This window comes from Anomaloglossus baeobatrachus, chromosome 2 (genome assembly GCF_048569485.1).
Source record: "Anomaloglossus baeobatrachus isolate aAnoBae1 chromosome 2, aAnoBae1.hap1, whole genome shotgun sequence".
NCBI classification, from domain to species: domain Eukaryota; kingdom Metazoa; phylum Chordata; class Amphibia; order Anura; family Aromobatidae; genus Anomaloglossus; species Anomaloglossus baeobatrachus.
The window spans coordinates 540,002,520-540,026,343 of record NC_134354.1 but is presented as its reverse complement, the minus strand read 5'-3'; the positions used below and the strand labels follow the sequence as shown (position 1 = coordinate 540,026,343).

Here is a 23,824-nt window from a genome sequence, read left to right as displayed (position 1 = left end):
GCATAATAAAGCCAGTGAATATGAATAGCTACAAATGAGTGCTGTAAAATATAGAATTCAACACTAGTGGTATATAAATACTGAGTGATATTTTTCAGTGTTGTGCACTATACCAACAATGTATTGTGCAGCAGAAATTGACACAGAAAGCATGCCCTTCTGATTAATCAGGTGGAAAAATGTAAAAAAAAACCTGGGTTCAATTAGTGATTCTTGATACAAATTTGTATCAAAGTGGTGGCAGAGCTTCATAACTATAATATATATAATTTCACATTGCTATACTTGGTATTCAACAATGTAACTTCAATGTTTCCTGTGATAAACAAATTTTGTGTATAAATTGAAACAAATGTCTATTTATCAACATTGTTTTATATTTTCCTTAATTTCTTTATTTACAATTTTTAGCTTAATTTATTTCGGCTCAGATGTTATCCTTAGCAAAATCCTGCAATCATGGTGTGTTCCGGAGCATTTTCATTGATATGCACAAGCATAGGAGTCCTCCACATGTAAATTGCCAGTTCTGATCCGCTCCAATCCTCAGCGATTGACAAAATTACAACTGAGCAATGTATTGGCATCCTCCTTGGAAGCTGGACCAGGGCAGTCTTCATCTGTTGCCCAACATCTTGGGTTTTTTAGGCCCCATGATATCACTTGGCCTGATGCGACATCATGAAATGTCAATAAGTGTAAGAGGTGCCAACGTTGAAGTGAAAACTGCCCTGCTCTGGCTACCACAGAGGATTGGACTGGTTATTCGAAACTCTAATTTTAAGAAATGGTGTTCTTTGAATCTGATTTTTAGGCCACTCCAATATTTATTGTAAGTTTTATGCTTAACTTTTGATAAAAAAAAAGTCCCAGTGTAATGACAATGCACAATAAAGAATGAACGGGTCAACACTGCTAATTATTGTTACATTTAGGATATTGTTTGAACTTGCTCTACCAATCATACCACTGCTTGTGAGAATCAAATATAATGAATTATAATATATACAGTATCAATCTTAAAGTTAACAAGTTGTTTTCCTGTTCTGGCTACATGAAGGTAGAGCTAGTCTTGGAGTGATTCCATGGAATAGCTTGTGATGGATGTATGTGAATAAATACCTGTATGAAATATGTAAATATCTAATGTCATATCGGTATTTCCATGCATTTGTATTTCAGTTTTACATATATCAGTGCTAGTTTAAAAAAAAATGTCAAGGTACTCTTGATGTGAGTCTGCGACATGAACACTTTGCAGCAGAGTTCATGCATTTTGATGAAAGATTATAATGTCTGTTCCATAACTGACTTCTTCATACGAGGCACAATCTGTGAATGACAAGAACAATATTATTTATTATTGGTCATATAAATACACCAAAATTTCAATCATTTAGCTTATATAATGCTGGAAATTATCATTTCTATTGTATTTATTGATAAGGTATGAGAATGTGTAGTAAATTATGTATCCTGCTTTCAAATCAGGGTTAGCGATGGGCGAACCCACAGATATTCAGGTTCGGTGGATGCTGACAGACTTAAAAAGAAAGTTCGGTTCAGGACCAGACTTGACCCAAACTTGACCATGGATGCCGAACCCCATATAAGTCTAAGGGATCCAAACTTAAGTGTTATAAAATGGTGTTAGTAAGAGCTGGTGGGCTGCAAAAAAGAAGTAAAATGGCAATTAAAGCAGGACAATTATACTTACTGAGTTTTTGCGCTGCTTTTAAACTATTTACATCATCAAAACTCATTACATCTCCTGAATATTCACTGCTTTTCCTGTCCACCCTCTGTGATAGCATCTGTAATTGGTTGCAGTCCAACTGCCGGCGTGCTGGCATCTATGATTGATTGCCCTCACACTTGCTGTTTGGGTCTCAGAAATGGAGTATAAAGAATAATAATTTGAAAAAATGGCTTAGAGCCTCTGCTACATCCTGAGATCGCATAAACCACTTCCCATTACTAACCTTGGGCTCAATGAAAGCTGTGATTTTTTTGAAAAATCACAGCTGATATTAACCCCTTATATTACCCAGATTGCCACCACTCTAGGGCAATTGGGATAAGCCAGGTAAGCTCCAGGATTGGAGCATCTAATAGGTTATTGTGGCCCTCACCAGCCTGAGAATACCAGCACCCAACTGTGTGCTTTATCTTGGCTGAGTATTAACAAAAAAAAAAAAAAAAGCTGCATGGGGTCTCTCGTATTTTGATACACAGCCAAGATAACGCACACAGCTGTTGACTGCAGCCTCCAGCTGTCTGTTTTATCTGCGCTGGGTATCAAACAGAATACAAGGGACCCTACATAATTTTTTCCAATTATTCATTTATTTTTACACAAATAGTCACAGATGCCAGCTGTCTGACTGCAACCAATCACAGACGCTGTCACAGCGGGTGGGGAAGCAGTGAATATACCCTTGGAAGCACGATAAGTATAATTGTCCTGCTTTAATCCACATTTTGCATCTTTTTTTTTTTTTTATCTGGGTGGCCGAACTCGAACCGTAACACTAACTTAGGGTACACTCGCACGAGCGTATAATGCGTATAATGAGTGCAATGAGATAAAATCTCGCCTTGCACTCGGCCTTGTGTAAAGGGGGCTTCACACGCAACGACATCGCTAACGAGATGTCGTTGGGGTCACGGAATTCATGACGCACATCCGGCCTCGTTAGCAACGTCGTTGTGTGTGAAACGCACGAACGACTGCTAACGATCAAAATTACTCACCTAACCGTTGATCGTTGACACGTCGTTTTAATCCCAAATAGCGTTGCTGTTGCATGACGCAGGTTGTTTGTCGTTCCTACGGCAGCACACATCGCTATGTGTGACACCGCAGGAACGAGAAACAACATCGTACCTGCGGCCGCCATTAATGAGGAAGGAAGGAGATGGGCGGGATGTTCCGGACGCTCATCTCAGCCCCTCTGCTTCTATTGGGCGGCTGCTTAGTGACGCCGCTGTGACGCCGAATGAACCTCCCCTTAAAGGAGAGATTGTACGGTGGTCACAGCGACATCGGTGAAGAGGTAATTGCGTGTGACGCTGCCGTAGCGATATTGTTCGCTACGGCAGCGATCACCCCGTGACGCACTATTGACGTGGGCGGGTGCTATCGCTCGCGTCATTGCTAGCGATGTCGCAGCATGTAAAGCCCGCTTAAGACAATGCTGCAGCTCAGATCAGCGATATTTTTTCCTAATTGGACTGAGGAAAAAAATCGCAGAATGCTGAGATTTTCTGCTAGAGCCGTATCACTCACAACCACTCCTACCTCTCCTCTGCAGCGCCTGTCCTCCGCTTTGCAGCTATGATCCGATCGCAAGAGCCGGTCACAGTTGCATGATACTCGGCTCACGTTCGCAGCAGAGCCTGAACCCGGGGGTCATTAGCATATCGCATCCAATGCTCTCGCATCGGATGCCATACGCTAATGTATCTGCATCCTTACCTGAGAAGTCCATGTTCTGGGTCCATGCCCAGACACTAGCTGTCCGATATGGACCCCGAACTTTATCACTACTCAGGGTGCAACAATTGGTGCAAAGGTATAATCAGTCAACTTTTTAAAAATGCTAATTTTTGTAAAATCTTGGTTAAATGTCTGATATTTTAAATAAATAAATACAAAACATATCAGCCTAAATTTACCACAAACATAAAGTGTAATGTATAATGAACAAATATTCTAAAAAAATCACTGGAATATATTAAAACATATGTCATATTTCAAATGTTTGGTTCTATTACTCAGAGGTTAACACCAAGAAGGAAAAATCATGGCATTATGAAAATCAATAATGTTAATAATATGCAAATTCTGAAGAAATGAAAATAAAATATTTTAAACCATCTTGATTTATTCATCATTGATCATGAGCTTCACAGGCAGAAATACAAACACCCACACATCTTGGCATGCTATCAAAGAGGTTATTAATGGAATTTTCTGCCATGTTGATTGCACTTGTTTATACACATCATTAAGATTTGCTACGGTCAGCTCGCTTTGCAGTTGCCAACCAATGATATCTTAGATATGCTTGATGGTATCAATATATAGAGACATTCTAGTAGGTTGTTTAGCCAATGCAGGATGCTGACAGTAGCATGAGCAACATGCGCTCTTGCATTGTCGTGTTGAGAAACATCTCCTTGTACACTTTACAGAAATGGGCGTATCACTGGTTACACACTAAATGAATGTAAAGCCAAACAATTAGTGTATCTGAAATGACAAAAAGCGTTCAGCTACCATACTTTATGCCACCCACACCATAATCCTGGGAGTACAACCGATTTGAAGTTCTCACTTGAAAGCTTCTTCATTGAGATCATACTACTGCTGTCAAAGGTTATTATGGTGCAGAGCAAGATAGCAATTGATGCTATATTGGAGGTATGTCTTCTTCAGCGATGAGTCGCTGCTTTTGTCTTGATTGCAATGATATATGGACATTGGTCTGGAGCATTTATGTGCAACAAAATGAAGATGCATTTGTGACGCCTCTGGACTAGTCCAGGGTGTCACAGGGAACTGCACTATTCTCTATCCTTGGTGCAGGGCCCACCCTCCTTGGTTCCGGGGTCCGCAACAGTGATTCTGTACCAACAGCACAAATCCTAGTCACCCAAACACTACACTTGTCAGGCACACCGGGGGCGTGGTTCCAGCTGGGAAAGGAACTGCCCACCTATGAGTCAGACAGGCTGGTGGGAGGAGTCAGTTAGACAGTTGGTAGTAACTGAAAAAGAGAGAGGACCTGGGGATTAAGAGCTCTCTGAGGAGAGTCTGGCTGGGTCACGGACAGTGGCCTGTGCCTGAGGAGACGGAAACCCAGTCGCGGGAAACTGGAGGACAGGGCTGGACGGGGCAAGAGGACCGTCAGCCATCGGATCCACAGTAACCGGTCTGGGCACACAGCGGGGGACAGGCCCCTAAGTCGGGAGGTAGCTTCACACAACCCGGCAATTAACCTGCAGCGGGAAGTAGCTTCACGTGCTATCTGCAACGGCGCAGAGATTAGCGGTGTCAGCACAACGGAGGGATAGGACTTCCCACACAGAGCAGTCACAAAATCCCACGTGCCAGCTGCTAAGAGCAGGTCCCCAGTAAAAAGAGGGACGGGACCCGAAGGTTTCAAGCCAACAGGGCCAGGGACACACACAGTACACAGTGTATGGAGGAAGGCTCCAGTCCACCACAGAATCACTGAAAGGGACCACCGGACGTGCTGTCACCGAATGCAGCAGTACCAAGAGACTTTGTTTACCTCAGAGTCTGTGTCCACTGAATGCGTCATCACACCTGAGTGAGTACCCTGGCTCCCCTTGCCGGCCCTATATCAATATAGACTTCCTTCCTATTCCCTACCCTGAGTCCCGGGGCCCCTACCTGCGGAGGGAATCACCACCAGGCTGCCCCAATACCATCAGCCCCGGCACTCCCACAAGGCAGTGGCGGTATTCCTTATTACCGCACACCGTAGGTGGCGTCACAAATATTCTCCCCTGTAAATAGCCCTTTTTTTTCATCGAAGTGTCTGCCGAGCAGTCCGACTGCTGCTAGGGCGTCACACATTTTTGGGGGAAATGTCACATTTCTTGTATTCTCATTATTTTGGTCTGGGATGTCATTAAGTACAGTAGCTGGCCCCCTCTTGTCTTCATTCCAGGTCTAATGGCTCTGTATTACATTTGGTCATAAATCAATGGCCATACCACTGGTTCTAATGTTCAATTTACGATGCTTAAATTGCCCTGTGATAGCACTTAAGGGTAAGGGGTGCTTCACACACAGCGAGATCGCTACTGAGATCGCTGCTGAGTCACGTTTTTTGTGACCTCATTAGCGATCTCGCTGTGTGTGACACTGAGCAGCGATCTGGCCCCTGCTGTGAGATCGCTGCTCGTTACACACAGCCCTGGTTCGTTTTTTTATTGTTGCTCTCCCACTGATAAGCACACATCGCTGTGTGTGACAGCGAGAGAGCAACAATCCTGAATGTAAAGGGAGCAGGAGCCGGCGTCTGACAGCCTGCGGTAAGCTGTAACCAAGGTAAACATCGGGTAACCAAGGTGGTTACCCGATATTTAACTTCGTTACCAGCCTCCGCAGCTCTCACGCTGCCGGTGCCGGCTCCTGCTCCCTGCACACACAGCTAAGCGGTGTGCGCTGGTAACTAATGTAAACATCGGGTAACCATACCCGATGTTTACCTTAGTTACCAGTGTCCGCAGCTTCCAGATGCTGGCTCCGTGCAAGCGCAGCGTCGCTTGCACGTCGCTGTTGGCTAGGGGCTGGTCACTGGTCGCTGGTGAGATCTGCCTGTTTGACAGCTCACCAGCGACCATGTAGCGATGCAGCAGCGATCCTGACCAGGTCAGATTGCTGGTCGGATCGCTGCTGTATCGCTAAAGTGTGAAGGTACCCTAACTAAACACTTGCTACCAAGTTTCTTTGGCAATTAACTGTAGTGATCAGCTACAATCAGAGCAAGAAGCAACCCCACAAATGAATGATCTCAGGATGCGTTAGTGTTGGCATGACACAGAACTAGTGGTAGCGGTCATATTTTCTTCCCCCAATAATCAATATTCCAGAAGTCCCATACAGTCTGGGCTTCATCAGAGAAAATAACTTTACAGGAAATGAGTTTGTTTGCAGAGAACTGGGGTAAAGTCATTTCTGGAGCCCACTTCAGACTGTTTGGGACATCATGAAGAATGATTGTTGGAAGAAGAAAAGCTAATCACTACCATGAGCCTTGTGTCATGCCAACGGTAAAGCAGCTTGACACCATTCATCTGTGGGGTTTGCTTTTCATTCAAAAGAGTGTGCTCACTGATGATTTTCCCTAAGTACTCTTCCATGAATAAGGAATGGTATGTACATGTCCCTCAAGAGAAACTTCTCCCAACGATTAAAGAGTAATTTGATGATGAATAGTGATGGGTAAACGTGCTTGTCACTGCTTATTACTTGATCGAGCATTGGCATGCTTGGATACTTGTGGAGCTTGGCCTACTATCATGAGTGCTCAGGTGCAGTTGCGCCGGCAGATCAAAGCTGTATTGGAGCGGAGGAGACTTTTTTCCACACCCCAGGCTGCAGGTGTGTTGCCTAGGAGACAGAGGAGCGTCAGCAAGCGGCGCCGGTGTAATGAGGTCTTCTGGCCGCGTGGGAACTGAGGACTCAGCAGTGCACAGCGGTGGAGCGAGTACTGGAAGGTGAGTTGTATGTTGTGTTTTGGTTTTTTTTATAACTCGTGTGCGGCTGTGCCAAGGTGGGGATGGGGGGGCCAGTGCCAGTGCCAGCATGGGGTGGGGGGAGAACACACATGCCAGCATGTGGGGGGAGAACACATAAGCCAGCATGGGGTGGTGGGAGAACACACATGCCAGCATGGGGGGGGGGGAGAACACATATGCCAGCATGGGGTGGGGGGAGAACACACATGCCAGCATGGGGGGGGGAGGAGAACACATATACCAGCATGGGGTGGGGGGGAGAACACATATGCCAGCATGGGGTGGGGGGGGGGAACACATATGCCAGCATGGGATGGGGGGAGAGCACATATGCCAGCATGGGGTGGAAGGGAGAACACATATGCCAGCATGGGGTGGGGGAGAACGCACATGCCAGCATGGGGGGGACACACATGCCAGCATGGGGTGGGGGAGAAACACACATGCCAGCATGGGGGGAAACATACATGCCAGGATGGGGAAAATATACATGCCAAGATGGAGGAAATATGCATGGCAGGATGGGGAAAATATACATGCCAAGATGGAGGAAACATATGTGCCAGGATGGAAGAAACATGCATGGCAGGAAGGTGAAAACATGCATGCCAGGATGGAGGAAACATGCATGGCAGGATGGTGAAAACATGCATGCCAGGATGGGGAAACATGCATGCCAGGATGGGCAAAACATACATGCCAAGATGGAGGAAACATGCATGGCAGGATGGGAAAAACATGCATGCCAGGATGGGGAAAACATACATGCCAAGATGGAGGAAACATGAATGGCATGATAGGGGAAACATGCATGCCAGGATGGGGAAACATGCATGCCAAGATGGAGGAAATATGCATGCCAGGATGGAGGAAACATGCATGGCAGGATGGGGAAAACATACATGCCAGGATGGAGGAAACATGCATGCCAGGATGGGGAAAACATGCATGCCAGAATGGGGAAACATGCATGCCAAGATGGGAAAAACATACATGCCAAGATGGAGGAAACATACATGCCAGGATGGTGAAAACATGCTTGCTAGGATGGGGAAAATATACATGCCAAGATGGACATGCCACGATAGGGTACATTTTCCAGGAAGGGGAACATTTACCAGGAAGGGGAACATGCCAGGAAGGTGGACATTTACCAGGATGGGGATACATGCTAGGAAGGGGGATATTTACCTGGATGGGGATACATTTACCTGGATGGGGGTAAATTAACTAGGATTGGGAACATTTACCAGGAATGGGGTACATGCCGGGATGGGGGAACATTTACAAGGATGGGCAATATGTCAGGATGGGGTACATTTCCCAGCATGGGGAAACATGCCAGAATGGGGTACATTTACCAGGATGGAGGACATTTACCAGGATGAGGTATATTTACCAGGATGGGGCCATGATGGGGACAAATATACCAGAATGTAGGAAATGTATATCAGGATGGGGGACGTGTTTACCAGGAAGTGGCCCAGGAAGGGGGACATAACTACACAATGAAAGGGGAGGGGAGCAACTCGCACGTCTTTATGGGATTTCAAGATGTTGAGACTTTGAAATGTAGATGTGGATTTAAGGGTGATATCTGATTGCATTCCGTGCTAAAATCTCTGTCTAATATGTTGCAATTTTTTCCAGAAAGATCAATCCAACTGCTGTGTCTCGAAAGGGCAGGGGCTCAGCTTCAATGTGTGGTAACCATGAGCGTGATGCCCCCTGCTGAAGAGAAGACTGCAAAGGTAAGTTTACAATTAATTATTTACATAATAGGATTAGTTGGCACTTCGGAAGAAAATTGGGTTTAGGGCTACAGTTTGGGCACTCGGCCTGTGAAAGGTTCGCCATGACTGGCCTAGAACCTGAAATACGGCATGGTAGGCAAATTAAGGAAGTCTTAAAAAATAAGGGCCAACACTCTAAATATTGAGTGTTTACATAACCTTAATTTATTTGTCAAGAAAAGTGTAAAATCGTATGAAATGCTTATAATTGTACTTCCATAACAATGGAACCATCTGTCTAAAAATCTAAAAACACTGAAGCAACATACTTTGTGAAAAAACAAAAATTTGTGCCAGTCGTAAAAACTTTTGGACATGACTCTATTGGGCTGTTAAGTGTTGGCCAGCAGATCCTCAGCTGGTCTGGAAATTGTGGTCTGTTACAGACCATGTACACAGGTCAATATAATGTTATTTCTATATTTAAGCATTTTGCAATGCGGTCAAAATTGAGAACCACAATGGACCTTATTTAAAAACAAGTCCTGATAACAACCAAAGGTATTGCCTATTCAATCAGAAGGTAAAATATAAAAAAAATTTTGCTCTCATTGTATGTTTTGTTCAGTTGGTCCTTGCGTATTATCCGTGTATGAAGATTTGGAATTAACATGAGTACATTGATAACGTATCACCTTGCACTTCATCTGCTTATCTCTAAAGTAATTGTTAGCAAATACATATATTTGATTTTTGTCCTGTTTCAATGTTAGTGTACCTTTCACGTGACGTTTATAAAGAACCACCGCCACACCGCTCATACCTTGCATTCTTGTTATAGAGGGCAAATTACTTATTTATTTTAAGCCTGAATGTCACTTTTCCTTCATACGGATCATGAGGGTTGTCATTTATAATGTGGCTCCCATTAACTCTGCAGACAATTTCAATTTCCTTGTTGAGCTTAACATGAGAAAGCTTCACCGCCACTATTGGATTGGTGTAGTTTGGCTGGAAGAAAACAAGGGGGGATATATTGTGAGTTTTACAGAAAAATAACTAAAGCTAGAGAACTTGATTTTCACTCTAGAATACCTGTCTCTTCTTTCCATAGTACGGGAAGTATTGTACACCAAAAGATCCATGCGGAAAATATTCTACAGGGCCAAGATCATGTTCATCCTATGTGGTGTAAGCATATAGAGCATGATTTCATTATTATAATTAGTACTATTTTAAATTTTATATACTACATTTTTATATATATAAATATATATATATATACACACACTGTACATGCTGTATATAATTATATGTATATACCGTAGTTATATTATAGAAATTATATATATATATATATATATATATGCATATATATCTAATATATGAAGCTGAATGTGTGTATGTATGTATGTATGTGTGTATGTCCGTGATTGGCATCTGCACCGTCGCAGCTACAGCCACAAAATTTTGCACACTCACACATCTGGACCCGTCATAGGCTATGTTGTGAGGTGAAATTTTAACCCCGCGTGTTCCAATTTACCAATCAATTTTGCCCCTATCTACATAATGGGGAAAAAGTGAAATGAAAAGTGTATCCGCACCGTCGCATTTACAATCACAAAATTTTGCACTCACACGTCTGGACCCTGAGAGCGTCAAAGGCTATGTTGTGAGGCAAAATTTTAACCCCGCGCGTTCCAATTTACTAATCAATTTTGCCCCTATCTACATAATGGGGAAAAAGTGAAACGAAAAGTGTATCCGCACCGACACATTTACAATCTCAAAATTTTGACCCAGAAAATCTGACCCAGGGAATGTCGTAGACTATGTTTTGACAGGAAAATTTAACCCCGCGCTTTAGAGTTACTCTCCAAAAAACAGGCCTTCGTTAAAGTAAATGGAGCCTGGAACTACAGGTTATTAGTAGGAGCTGTGAGTGGTTGCTATAGGAACAAAAGACATTCATAGTATAAGAAGCTTATATGTGAGGTAATAAGATGTCGGTGGGGAGACGGATAGAGAGAGACAGAGAGAGACAGACAGAGAGAGACAGGGAAAGAGACAGACAGAGACAAACGGTGAAAGAGACAGACAGAGACAGACAGGGAAAGAGACAGACCTGGAAAGAGACAGATGGGGAAAGAGACAGACAGACAAGCAGACAGGGACAGAGACAGGCAGACAGAGAAAGAGGAGACAGCCAGAGAGACAGACAAAGATAGATGGGGAAAGACACAGACCTTGATAGAGACAGATGGGTAAAGAGACAGAGAAATAGAGAAACAGGGAAAGAGACAGACAGGAAAAGACACAGACAAAGAGACGGGGAGACAGAAGGGGAAAGAGACAGATCTGGAAAGAGAAAACAAACAAAATAGAATGTATTAACAAAAATGTATTCTGCACACAAAAACCACAAAACAAATAGATAGAAATGTAATTATTAAAAGGCAAAAACTAAGCTAATAGAAGCTTTTCACAACATATATTTCAACACCACAGATATTCCACACAGATTTAACTAAATTGGCCAAGTAATGTGCTCCATCTGTTTCTTTCCAGATCTGTCTCTTTCCCCGTCTGTCTCTTTCCCTGTCTGTCTCTTTCCCCATCTGTCTCTTTCCAGGTCTGTCTCTTTCCAGGTCTGCCTCTTTCCTCGTCTGCCTGTCTCTGTCTCTTTCTTTGTCTGTCTCTATCTCTCTGTTTCTTTCCCCATCTGTCTCTTTCCCAGGTCTGTCTCTTTCCCAGGTCTGTCTCTTTCCCAGGTCTGTCTCTTTCCCAGGTCTGTCTCCCCATCTCTTTGTCTGTGTCTTTTCCTGTCTGTCTCTTTCCCTGTTTCTCTATTTCTCTGTCTCTTTACCCATCTGTCTCTATCAAGGTCTGTGTCTTTCCCCATCTATCTTTGTCTGTCTCTCTGGCTGTATACTCCTTCTCTGTCTGCCTGTCTCTGTCTGCATGTCTGCCTGTCTCTTTCCCCATCTGTCTCTTTCCAGGTCTGTCTCTTTCCAGGTCTGTCTCTTTCCCTGTCTGTCTCTGTCTGTCTCTTTCACCGTTTGTCTCTGTCTGTCTCATTCCCTGTCTCTCTGTCTCTCTCTCTGTCTGTCTCCCTCTGTCTCTCTCTATCCGTCTCCCCACCGACATCTTATTACTTCACATATAAGCTTCTTATACTATGAATGTCTTTTGTTCCTATAGCAACCACTCACAGCTCCTACTAATAACCTGTAGTTCCAGGCTCCCTTTACTTTAATGAAGACATGTTTTTTGGAGAGTAACTGTAAAGCGCAGGGTTAAATGTTCCTGTTAAAACATAGTCTACGACGTTCCCTGGGTCACATGAGGTATCTGTGCAAAATTTTGTGATGGTAAATGCGACGGTGTGGATACACTTTTCGTTTCACTTTTTCCCCATTATGTAGATAGGGGCAAAATTGATTGGTAAATTGGAATGCGCGGGGTTAAAATTTCGCCTCACAACATAGCCTATGATGCTCTCAGGGTCCAGACGTGTGAGTGTGCAAAATTTTGTGGCTGTAGCTGCGACGGTGCAGATGCCAATCCCGGACATACACACACACACACATACATACATACATATATACACACATTCAGCTTTATATATTAGATTTGTGTTCCCTTTCCTATAAACATTATTTTTCTTATATCAGTCATTTGTTTTTTTTCTGATGTGAACAGCCTAGAAACAGCGTTTTAAACTGGTAGCTTTTTTCTTTCTTTTTTTCATTTCATTCACACAGTCTCCCCACACAAAAGAACGGGGACAGCAATAGTTTTTTGTATTGCTGGTTTCATCTGTAAGTGGTGTTGGCTTATTATCTCTACTTACAAGGGAACTTCAGACTCCTAATTGAAAGACACAGCTGACCTGAGACGGACCCAGTGGCTCTTGATACCTCTTGGCACAAGACAATAATATGATAATTTAGAGGAGAAAGTGCTGTTTATGCTTTCTATGCATTATAGACAGGGCTTGTTCAGTTCTGTGCATACAGCAGTTGAGAAGACAGAGAAGGTAGTAAATGATCTCTGCCTTCTCTGTTGGGAGTGTGACTGTGCCTAACAGTCAGTGTCCCACCCCTAAAACTGCACGGTCTGATGCAGCTGCTTACTGTGCAATAATGTTCTAAAAATTACATTGCAGAGTAGAAGATGGACTGTCTCAATGTCTAGAGTAAATAGGCAGTCCAGAATCGAGGGTTGTCCACTACTTATAGAACCCCTTTTGATTCCCCATGTTAGTCCCCGTTAAGATCAAAAATTTTGTACTCACCTTCCGTGCCGGTGCTGTGCCAGTAGTGTCAGCGCTCGCATTCCTACTGATGATGTGAGGTTATAACGTCATGCAAGTCCTGTGCCCAATCACTGCTGCCTTCTCTCTCCCCACCTTTGGATGTGTGAGAAATCAATAGGAAGTGAGTGGCCAGCTGCAGCTATCAATGTCATTAGAATCTCTCGTGGTTGAGAGACGTGAAAACTCTGGGACTGGAGCTTCACATTGCTTTATGATTTTAAATGTGTTTTGCTTTCTGTTGGTGCAGCAAGGGTTAATGACATTTTCCGTGCTTGTAGCTCCTGGTTAGTTCCCCTGAGGGGCAGCTGGTTGGTGACCCCTCCCATCTCCTTTAAAATGGTCACATGATCCATCACTTGATGAGGGTAATAGAATTTAATTCTGTTTCTGACCACCGTGAAGGGAGGAAGCTCTCTTGGAACTGCTGGTGTTATGCTGTTAGAGCTTAGCTGTTGCAGTGCTACGTTTTGGAACCTAGCTGGCTGCAGCCTTGGTGTCTGCCTGCAGTAGTGATGCTTGTTTGTATATCCTTTTGTCTATGTTCTCTTGCTTGTCCTCTTTTGCTTGTATGTCTTTAGCATAGTAGTGACATCTAGTATAGTCATTGGCCTTTTCATTATCCAGGGAGGGACAGTAAGGGACTAGGGCATGATAAGGGTAACAAATCATATAGGGAAATTCAATAAACAGAGGAAGATACTGCACTCTGCATGTAGAGGTGCCTGGATAGGATCCAAATCCTTAATAAAGTATCAAAGAAATCCAGCACTCAGAGTACGTGATAATAAGTGCTTTACTTCAACTGGTGACGTGTCTGTCAAAGATTAGACCTTCATCAGAATCACACAGCTGTTGATATTGTCAGTGTATATAGTGTCCCACGGCAGTGTAAATATGCAATCACATCACTAGGGGAGGGCGCCATATTACCTTTCAGGTGTTCAGGGCGCCCTCCCCTAGCGACATGATCGAGTATTTCCACTGTGCTGGATACTATATACCCACTGACAACATCAACAGCTGTGTGATGCTGATGAAGGTCTAATCTCTGACCGTAACATTACCAATCCTTTACACACTGTGTTGAATGAAAGCACTTATTATCTCGTACTCCCCTGTCTGAGTGAGGATTTCTTTGATACTAAACTCATATAGGGAAGTTAGGGGGACTCAGGGACCAGACACAGGTTAGTGTCAAGAGGTAACCCATCCCCCGCTCCCTATCATCAGAGTCCTCCTCCCCTTACTACCATCCCTGTTGATGCTTGTGCATTTCACTTTGCGCCCGGGTCTGTGCGTATCTTTCATGCCATGTGTTGGACAGTCACCAGACCAAGCCAAACACTCTCTTTTCTTGTTGATAAACTCATACGTCTGAAGTCAGGGAGAGAGAAGCTAGCGGTGATTGGCCACCTCACATGAGCCCTACAGCACTGGAACAGCACTGGTATGGGAGGTGAGTGTGACCTTTTTTATGTCAATGGGGCCAAATATAGGGAATTAGAAGGGGTTGTTCTGGTAGTAGGCAACCCCTTTAACAATTTAACACAGTAGCGACTCATTTAACTGTATAAAAGAAAATTGTGCTACATGACTGTAGAGTAAACTAACCGTTGAGAAACAATGTAGAGTTGGGGATGTTTTATTGTCAGGTATGAAATTTATGATCTGAAAAAAAAAAGAGAACACACAATTTTTACACAACAATACAATTTTTAAATGTAATATACTTTTTCAGCTTGAAATGTGAAAGGGAATACATCCTTAATAATTATCAGCTAAATCTTTGCTTGGCCATCAGTCATTCTTACAGATCCCTGAGCATGCATATGTTTTCATTGGGGAGAAAGGAGTAACTCACTGCCAGAAATGTATCAACTTCAAAAAGAAAAGTTTCGGACCTTTCATAATCAATATGTTTAATCCTGTTAACCTCAGCATCATCAGTTGGGGGAAAATCATGTGGCCATACACAGTGAGGAAAATAATTATATGATACACTGCAAGTTTTGCAAGCTTTCCTATTTACACAGAATAGGAAGGTCTGTAATTTTTATCGTAGGTACACTTCAACTGCGACAGATGGAATCCCCCCAAAGAGTACAAAAAAAATCACATTGTATGATTTTTAAATAACTAATTTGCATTTTATTGCATGAAATAAGTATTTGATACAAAAGAAAAAACTTAATATTTGGTACAGAAATCTTTGTTTGCAATTACAGAGGTCAGACATTTTATGTAGCTTAATGCTTAAGGATCCAGCTCACCGCCACCTGACCTGACCGCTGCCCAGACTCGAATGTCGGCCCTGCCCCGGCCGCAATGCAAACAATGAAGAAGATAATCCAGCTAGGTGCAAATGGTTTTCTTTATTCGTGGATGAGAGGATAGTGCACAACAAATGTTAACACATTACTGGCTTTCATGACTAAGGGCGGCTTTGCACGTTGCAACATCGCACGTGCAATATCGGTGGGGTCAAATCGAAAGTGACGCACATCCGGCGTCACTTTCGACATCGTAGTGTGTAAATCCTAGATGATACGATTAACGAGCGCAAAAGCGTCGTTATCATATCATCGGTGTAGGCTCCGACTTTTTCAAAATTACGCTGCCGCGTCAGGTACGATGTAGTTCCTCGTTCCTGCGGCAGCACACATCGCTGTGTATGAAGCCGCAGGAGCGAGGAACATCACCTTACCTGCCACCGGCGGCTATACGGAAGGAAGAAGGTGGGCGGGATGTTTACATCCTGCTCATCTCCGCCCCTCCGCTTTGATTGGCCTCCTGCCGTGTGACGTCGCTCTGACGTTGTACGACCCGGATGACGGATGCCAGCCAGAGCGACGTCGCAGGACAGGTGAGTGCATGTAAAGCTGACATAGCGATAATGTTCGCTACGCCAGGAATCACAAGATATCGGCTTGCGATGTCGCAACGTGCAAAGCCCGCCTAAGGGCGTTAAGCCAGAAACGCGTTAACATTTGTTGTGCACTATCCTCTCATGCACGAATAAAGAGAACCGTTTGCACCCAGCTGGATTATCTTCTTCATTATTTTATGTAGTTGTTGATCAACTTTGCATGCACTGGAGTAGGTATTTTGGCCCACTCCATACAGATCTTCTGCAGGTGTTTCAGGTTCCCAGGCTGTCTCTGAGCAACATTGTACTTCAGCTCCCTCCATAGATTTTCTATTGGGGTTTGGTCTGGAGACTAGCTAGGCCACTCCAGGACCTCAAAATGCTTCTTATGGAGCCACTGCTTAGATGCCCTGGCTGTGTTTTTGGGGTCACTGTCATGCTGGAAGACTCGGAAAACTCATCCAAGACCCATCTTCAGAAAAGCACCCCCAAAGTATGATGTTTCCACCCCCATGCTTCACAGCTGGGACAGTGTTCTAGCAGTTGTACTCATCCTTCTTCTTCATCCAAACATGGCGAATTAAGTTGATACCAAAAAGTTGTATTTTAGTCTCATCTGACCACATGACCTCTCCCATGGCTCCTCTGGATCATCTAGAAGGTCACTGAGAAACTACAAACAGGCCTGAACATGTGCTGTTGTGAACACAGGGACCTTGCTTGTCCTGCAGGATTTTAGCCCCTTAGCGACCAAGGACATACTGGTGTGGCCTTGGTTGCCTCTCTCTGGTTACCGTGGGCTCCAGCGGCGAGCCCACGGTATTTCCCACACATGTCTGCTGATTTGAGCAGCAGACATGTGTGGCTAACAGGTGCGGAGGATTGGAGATCCATCCGCGCCTGTTAACCCCTTAGATCGCACTGTCAAACACTGTCAGCATGATTTAAAGGGCCACGGTGAGGATCATGTTGTTCCCTGCCAACATCGACGTTCCCATGATGCAATCACAGGCCTCCAATGTGTTTTCATGGCCTGGAGTCAGCTGATGACTCCTGATGTTACCATGTTTCACTTCCTGTGAGAGAGAACAGAGCACCCCCACCCTGATCTAAGCAATGCTGCAGCCATAAAGTCCCTTAGAGGAATTAATAAAATCAATAAAAAAAGTAAACAAAAAGTTAACATAAAAAAATTAAAAAAAATAAAAGTTCAAATCACCTCCCTTTTTGCCTCCTTGAAAATAAAACAATTAAAAAATAAAATATACAAATATTTTGGTATTGCCACATTATTTCGAAATGCCAGATCTATCAAAATATAAAAACAATTAATTTGATCAATACAAGTCGTGCCAAGAAAAAAATTCCAAAAGCCAAAAGTGTTTTTTTGCTCATCGCAACATTGCATTAAAATACAGTAACAAGTGATCGAAACAGTGCATCTACACAAAAATGGTATAATTGAAAACGTCAGCTCAAGACACAAAAAATAAGCCATCACTAAGCCCCAGATACTTAAAAATTAGAACGTTAAAGGTGATAAAAAGCGCAATTCTTTTTTTTTTCTTCAAAGTTTCTGAATTTTTATTTACCACTTAAATAAAAGTAAAAGTATACATGTTTGGTACCTACAAACTCCTACCAACTTGAGGCATTATACTGACATGTCAATTTTACCATATAGTTAACATGGTGAATAAAAAACTCCAAACCATTGTGGAATTTCACTTTTTTCACTATTTCTCCACATTTCAAATTCCCCCCCCCATTTTCCAGTACACTATATGGTAAACTGAATGGTGTAATTCAAAAATACAACTTGTCCTGCAAAAATAAGCACTCATATAGCAATATTGATGGAAAAATAAAAAAAGGTATAGCTCTCAAAAGAAGGAGAGGAAAAAACAAAAATGAAAAACGGAAAATCATCCTGGGGTGAAGGGGTTAATCCATGACGGTGTATTACTAAGGCTATGTGCGCACTTACCGGATTTTTCGCGGATTTTGCCGCGGATTTGCTGCATGTTTCGCTGCAGAAAATGTTCATAACATCTCTGCAGTGAATCACCAGCAAATCCTATGGAGAAAAAAAATCCTGTGCGCACTGGGCGGAATTTGACAGCTGCATGTTTTGCCGCGGGAATCCCGCAGCAAAAACAAGTGCATGTCACTTCTTTTCCGCACATTGCTGCGGGATTTTACTCCATTGACTCAATGTTAATCAAGAAATCCCGCAGGGAATAACGCAGGCAGCAAATTCTGTGCGGTTCACTGCGTTTTCCTGCGTTATTCCCTGCGGTATTTTGCGGTTTACCTCCGGTAATGTGCATCACTTGCTTGCGGTTTTGCAGGGAAGTGATGTCATTACAGGAAGAGGAAGCCGTGCAGAGAGTAAACACACACACATCACACACACAGACACATAGAACACATAGACACATAGACACAGACACATAGAACACAGACACAGACACATAGAACACACATAGAAAGAAAACGGAAATATAGAAAAAAAAGAACGTGGGCTCCGCTGCATATTTACCTTCCAGCCGAGGTAAGCACACAGCGGCGGCCCGGTATTCTCAGGCTGGGGAGGGAGAGGGGCAGGGATAATGTCCCCCGCCTCACTCCCCCTCCGGCAGCCGAGAATATCAGCCGCAGCTGCCCCGGCACTGTCGCATGCAATATGCGACAATACCGGCGTGTCCTCGGCTCTTCTTGCCACCGTGTAGCAGTGGTGGCAAGGTAATACAAGGGGTTAATGGTGATGGGGGACAACCGCCATTAACCCCAGGCTTGATCATGGCAGCGTCTATGTGACAGCTGACATGATCAACCCGTAAGTAAAGTGAATAAAACACAGACACCAAAAATCCTTTATTTTAAATAAAACAAACAAGCCTCGTTCACCATTTTATTAACCCCCCCAAACAAAGCTCCGGCGTAATCCAGGTCCGACGTCCAGCGCTGCTTCCATCCAGCCGCGACTGTCACAGACACAGGCTGAATGAAAGCAGCAGAGGTAATTACCGGTCATTTCCCACGGCCGGTAATGTGAACTCACTGCCGACCGTGGGAAATGCAGCGATCTGTCATCTATCTCTCTATCTAGCTATCCCTCTATCTATCTATCCCTCTATCTATTCTTCTGTCTATCTACTCTCAGAATTAAATGACTTTTTTTTTTTTTTCTTCAATGTGCTTTATTGCATTGAATGCAATAAAGCACATCCCAACCCGCACGCGGGAAAACCGCGGCAATACCGCGAATAATACCGCGGTAAAACCGCAGCAAACCGCATGCGGTTTTCGGGTGCGGTTTCCCGCGGTTTTTTACCGCGGGTGCGGTAATCTTTGAGGGCATGCGGAATTTTCTCAAGAAAATTCCACTTCCCAGTGCGCACAGAGCCTAATAGTAATCTTTGAGACTGTGGCCTCAGCTCTGTTCACGTCATTGACTAGGTCCTACAGTCTAGTTCTGGGCTGATTAATGACCTTTCTCAAAATCCTTACCCCACTAGGTGAAATCTTGCATGGAGAGCCCCAGGCCAAGTAAGATTGACAGTCAGCTTCTGTTTCTTCCATTTTCTAATAATTGATCCAACAGTTGTTGCCTTCTCACCAAGCTGCTTGCTTATTGTCCTGTAGCCCATCCCAGCCTTGTGCAGGTCTATAATTTTGTCCCTGGTGTCCTTAGACAGCACTTTGGTCTTGGCCATGGTGGAGAGTTTGGAGTGCGATTGATTTAGTGTGTGGACAGGTGTCTTTTATACAGATAACGAGTTCAAACAGGTGCAATTAATACAGGTAATGAGTGCAGAGTAGGAGGGCGTCTTAAAGAAAAAATAACTAATCCGTGAGAGACAGAATTCATACTGGTTGGTAAGTGATCAATTACTTATTTCATGCAATAAATTGCAAGTAATTATTTAAAAATCATACAATGTGAATTTCTGGATTTTTTTTTAATCTCTGGTATAGTTGAAGTGTAGCAATGATAAAAATTACAGACCTTCCCAAGTCTTTGGGAAAACAAGCAAAAACGGCAGTGTATCAAATACTTATTTTCCCACTATATAAATATATATATATATATATATATATATATATATATATATATACATACAGTGCCTACAAGTAGTCTTCAACCCCCTGCAGATTTAGCAGGTTTGATAAGATGCAAATAAGGTAGAGCCTGCAAACTTCAAACAAGAGCAGGATTTATTAACAGATGCATAAATCTTACAAACCAACAAGTTATGTTGCTCAGTTAAATTTTAATAAATTTTCAACATAAAAGTGTGGGTCAATTATTATTCAACCCCTAGGTTTAATATTTTGTAGAATAACCATTGTTTGGAATTACAGCTAATAATCGTCTTTTATAAGACCTGATCAGGCCGGCACAGGTCTCTGGAGTTATCTTGGCCCACTCCTCCATGCAGATGTTCTCCAAGTTATCTAGGTTCTTTGGGTGTCTCATGTGGACTTTAATCTTGAGCTCCTTCCACAAGTTTTCAATTGGGTTAAGGTCAGGAGACTGACTAGGCCACTGCAACACCTTGATTTTTTCCCTCTTGAACCAGGTCTTGGTTTACTTGGCTGTGTGCTTTGGGTCGTTGTCTTGTTGGAAGATGAAATGACGACCCATCTTAAGATCCTTGATGGAGGAGCGGAGGTTCTTGGCCAAAATCTCCAGCTAGGCCGTGCTATCCATCTTCCCATGGATGCGGACCAGATGGCCAGGCCCCTTGGCTGAGAAACAGCCCCACAGCATGATGCTGCCACCACCATGCTTGACTGTAGGGATGGTATTCTTGGGGTCATATGCAGTGCCATCCAGTCTCCAAACGTCACGTGTGTGGTTGGCACCAAAGATCTCGATCTTGGTCTCATCAGACCAGAGAACCTTGAACCAGTCTGTCTCAGAGTCCTCCAAGTGATCATGAGCAAACTGTAGACGAGCCTTGACATGACGCTTTGAAAGTAAAGGTACCTTACGGGCTCGTCTGGAACGGAGACCATTGCGGTGGAGTACGTTACTTATGGTATTGACTGAAACCAATGTCCCACTGCAATGAGATCTTCCCGGAGCTCCTTTCTTGTTGTCCTTGGGTTAGCCTTGACTCTTCGGACAAGCCTGGCCTCAGCACGGGTGGAAACTTTCAAAGGCTGTCCAGGCCGTGGAAGGCTAACAGTAGTTCCATAAGCCTTCCACTTCCGGATGATGCTCGCAACAGTGGAGACAGGTAGGCCCAACTCCTTGGAAAGGGTTTTGTACCCCTTGCCAGCCTTGTGACCCTCCACGATCTTGTCTCTGATGGCCTTGGAATGCTCCTTTGTCTTTCCCATGTTGACCAAGTATGAGTGCTGTTCACAAGTTTGGGGAGGGTCTTAATTAGTCAGAAAAGGCTGGAAAAAGAGATAATTAATCCAAACATGTGAAGCTCATTGTTCTTTGTGCCTGAAATACTTCTTAATACTTTAGGGGAACCAAACAGAATTCTGGTGGATTGAGGGGTTGAATAATACATGACCCTCTGAATAAACTTTTCACAATTTAAAAAACAATTAAAAAAAGAAATAACATTCTTTTTTGCTGCAGTGCATTTCACACTTCCAGGCTGATCTACAGTCCAAATGTCACAATGCCAAGTTAATTCCGAATGTGTAAACCTGCTAAATCTGCAGGGGGTTGAATACTACTTGTAGGCACTGTATATATATATATATATATATGGTAGCTTTTGAGTCTCACCGCAATCAATGGATCATTCAATGTGAAGGAGCGCCATTAGTCATCAAAGTACAATAGTTATATGAAGCTAAACCTGGGTGACATATTCCAAACTCAGTCACTGAATTGTTACATGATTGGATGTGAAACAGCTATTTAGGCATCTTATCATATACATTGCCTATGTTTATGATATCTGAAGACATTGACCTGAATTAATAATTGCTGTTTCTCCAGTTTTCTGGCGTAATATGCTCTTTATTAGTGGTTTTATTTTTGCTCCGTATTCTCTATACATTTTGCATAATATTTTAGTATTCTCTTACTTGTCCTGAATTTTCATTATCCAGTCGTTTTTAAACAAGTTCATAAAATGACTCCTGGCTGGAGTGTAAATTTTAAGGCAGTACTTTAATTTGGTGTACTTGAAGACTAACATACAATATTTGACTAAAGGCCGCATTACACGTTGCGACATCGCTCAAGCGATCTCGTTGGGGTCACGGAATTTGTGACGCACATCTGGCCGCTGTAGCGATGCCGTTGCGTGTGACACCTATGAGCGATTTTGCATTGTTACAAAAACGTGCAAAATCGCTCATTGGTGACATGGGGGTCCATTCTCTAATATTGTTACTGCAGCAGTAACAAAGTCGTTCCTCGTTCCTGCGGCAGCACACATCGCTATGTGTGATACCGCAGGAAAGAGGAACCTCTCCTTACCTGCCTCCTGCCCAGAATGCGGAAGGAGGGAGGTGGGTGGGATGTTCGTCCCGCTCATCTCCGCCCCTCCGCTTCTATTGGGCAGCGGTTCAGTGACGCAGCTGTGACGTCACTTTGACGCTGAACGAACCGCCCCCTTAGAAAGGAGGCGTTTCACCAGTCACAGCGACGTGGCAGGGCACGTAAGTAGTGCGGGTCTGGGCGATGTTGTGCGCCACGGGCAGCGATTTGCCCATGTCGCACAACCGATGGGGGCAGGTACCCACGCTAGCAATATCGGTACCGATATCGCAGCGTGTAAAGTGGCCTTTACTGTGCTAAAAAGTGGCAAAAATGGCAAAACACAAAAAAAGGATTTTTTGAGCAAAATTCATGAACCACGTGTGCTGTATTAAAGAATTTGGCACAAAAACGTAAATGAATACCATAAGACAAAAAAAGAAAAGTGACAAAAACACAAATGATGAATTCTCATGTTCTGATAGCTTACTGAAAATCTTTTTGAATATTTGACCAGGTCTAAGACAAAACAATGTGTGAGGAGATCTCTATGATACAAAAGAAGTCCTACTCAAATTGGATACAGTGATTTATTTATTTTCATTAATTAATAACTAGTTAATTGGTATTAGAATAAATTCCATTCAAGTAGGTTCTTTAAAAATACTCATCACATAAATTGTCAAACCATGTGTCTATATGTTTATAAATTGAATTCTACCTTAAATGTGTCTTTCCCATTTACTAAAATGTGCAATAAAATTGCAAAAAAGTGCACCTAATGTGTAACAAAAAAGAAAGGAAATACATTTCCAGATAACATAGTGAAAGAGATTTACTAACCAACATTATTAAAGAGTGTGGCTGAATTTAGTGCTAAAAAATGTCATATACATACTGTATCCTATGTCATATTTATCTTTTGTTTTAGAAACGTTGAGCTTGAGACTACCTTCATTTTATAGACAATCATCTTGGCTATCTCATACAGAAATTTAACTTGAAACTACTTAGTATATGATTAGTTATGCAGATTCTTGTCATATAACTCCATTGTTTCTGTTTTGCTCCTGGTGTTTGGAAAATCTTACAACCTGTTCTCACATTCATTAATAACTGTGTTATTAGGTTGATTCCCAAGCAAAGTCACTGGTTCTATTTGAGGA

The 23,824-nt window shown here is 43.1% G+C and overlaps 1 protein-coding gene across 1 annotated transcript in view; it reads right to left on the bottom strand.

Moving 5' to 3' along the window:
* Positions 1-241: 241 nt before the first annotated feature.
* Positions 242-23,824, bottom strand: part of ATP4B (ATPase H+/K+ transporting subunit beta) — a 48,143-nt gene continuing 24,560 nt past the window's right edge. The window contains exons 5-8 of the mRNA XM_075334328.1: positions 14,944-15,000; positions 10,107-10,193; positions 9,835-10,022; positions 242-1,332 (exon numbers count right to left, since the gene is read on the bottom strand). Coding sequence (XP_075190443.1) covers positions 9,861-10,022; positions 10,107-10,193; positions 14,944-15,000 — 306 coding nt within the window. The 3' untranslated portion in view covers positions 242-1,332; positions 9,835-9,860. The remainder of the gene's footprint in view (positions 1,333-9,834; positions 10,023-10,106; positions 10,194-14,943; positions 15,001-23,824) is intronic.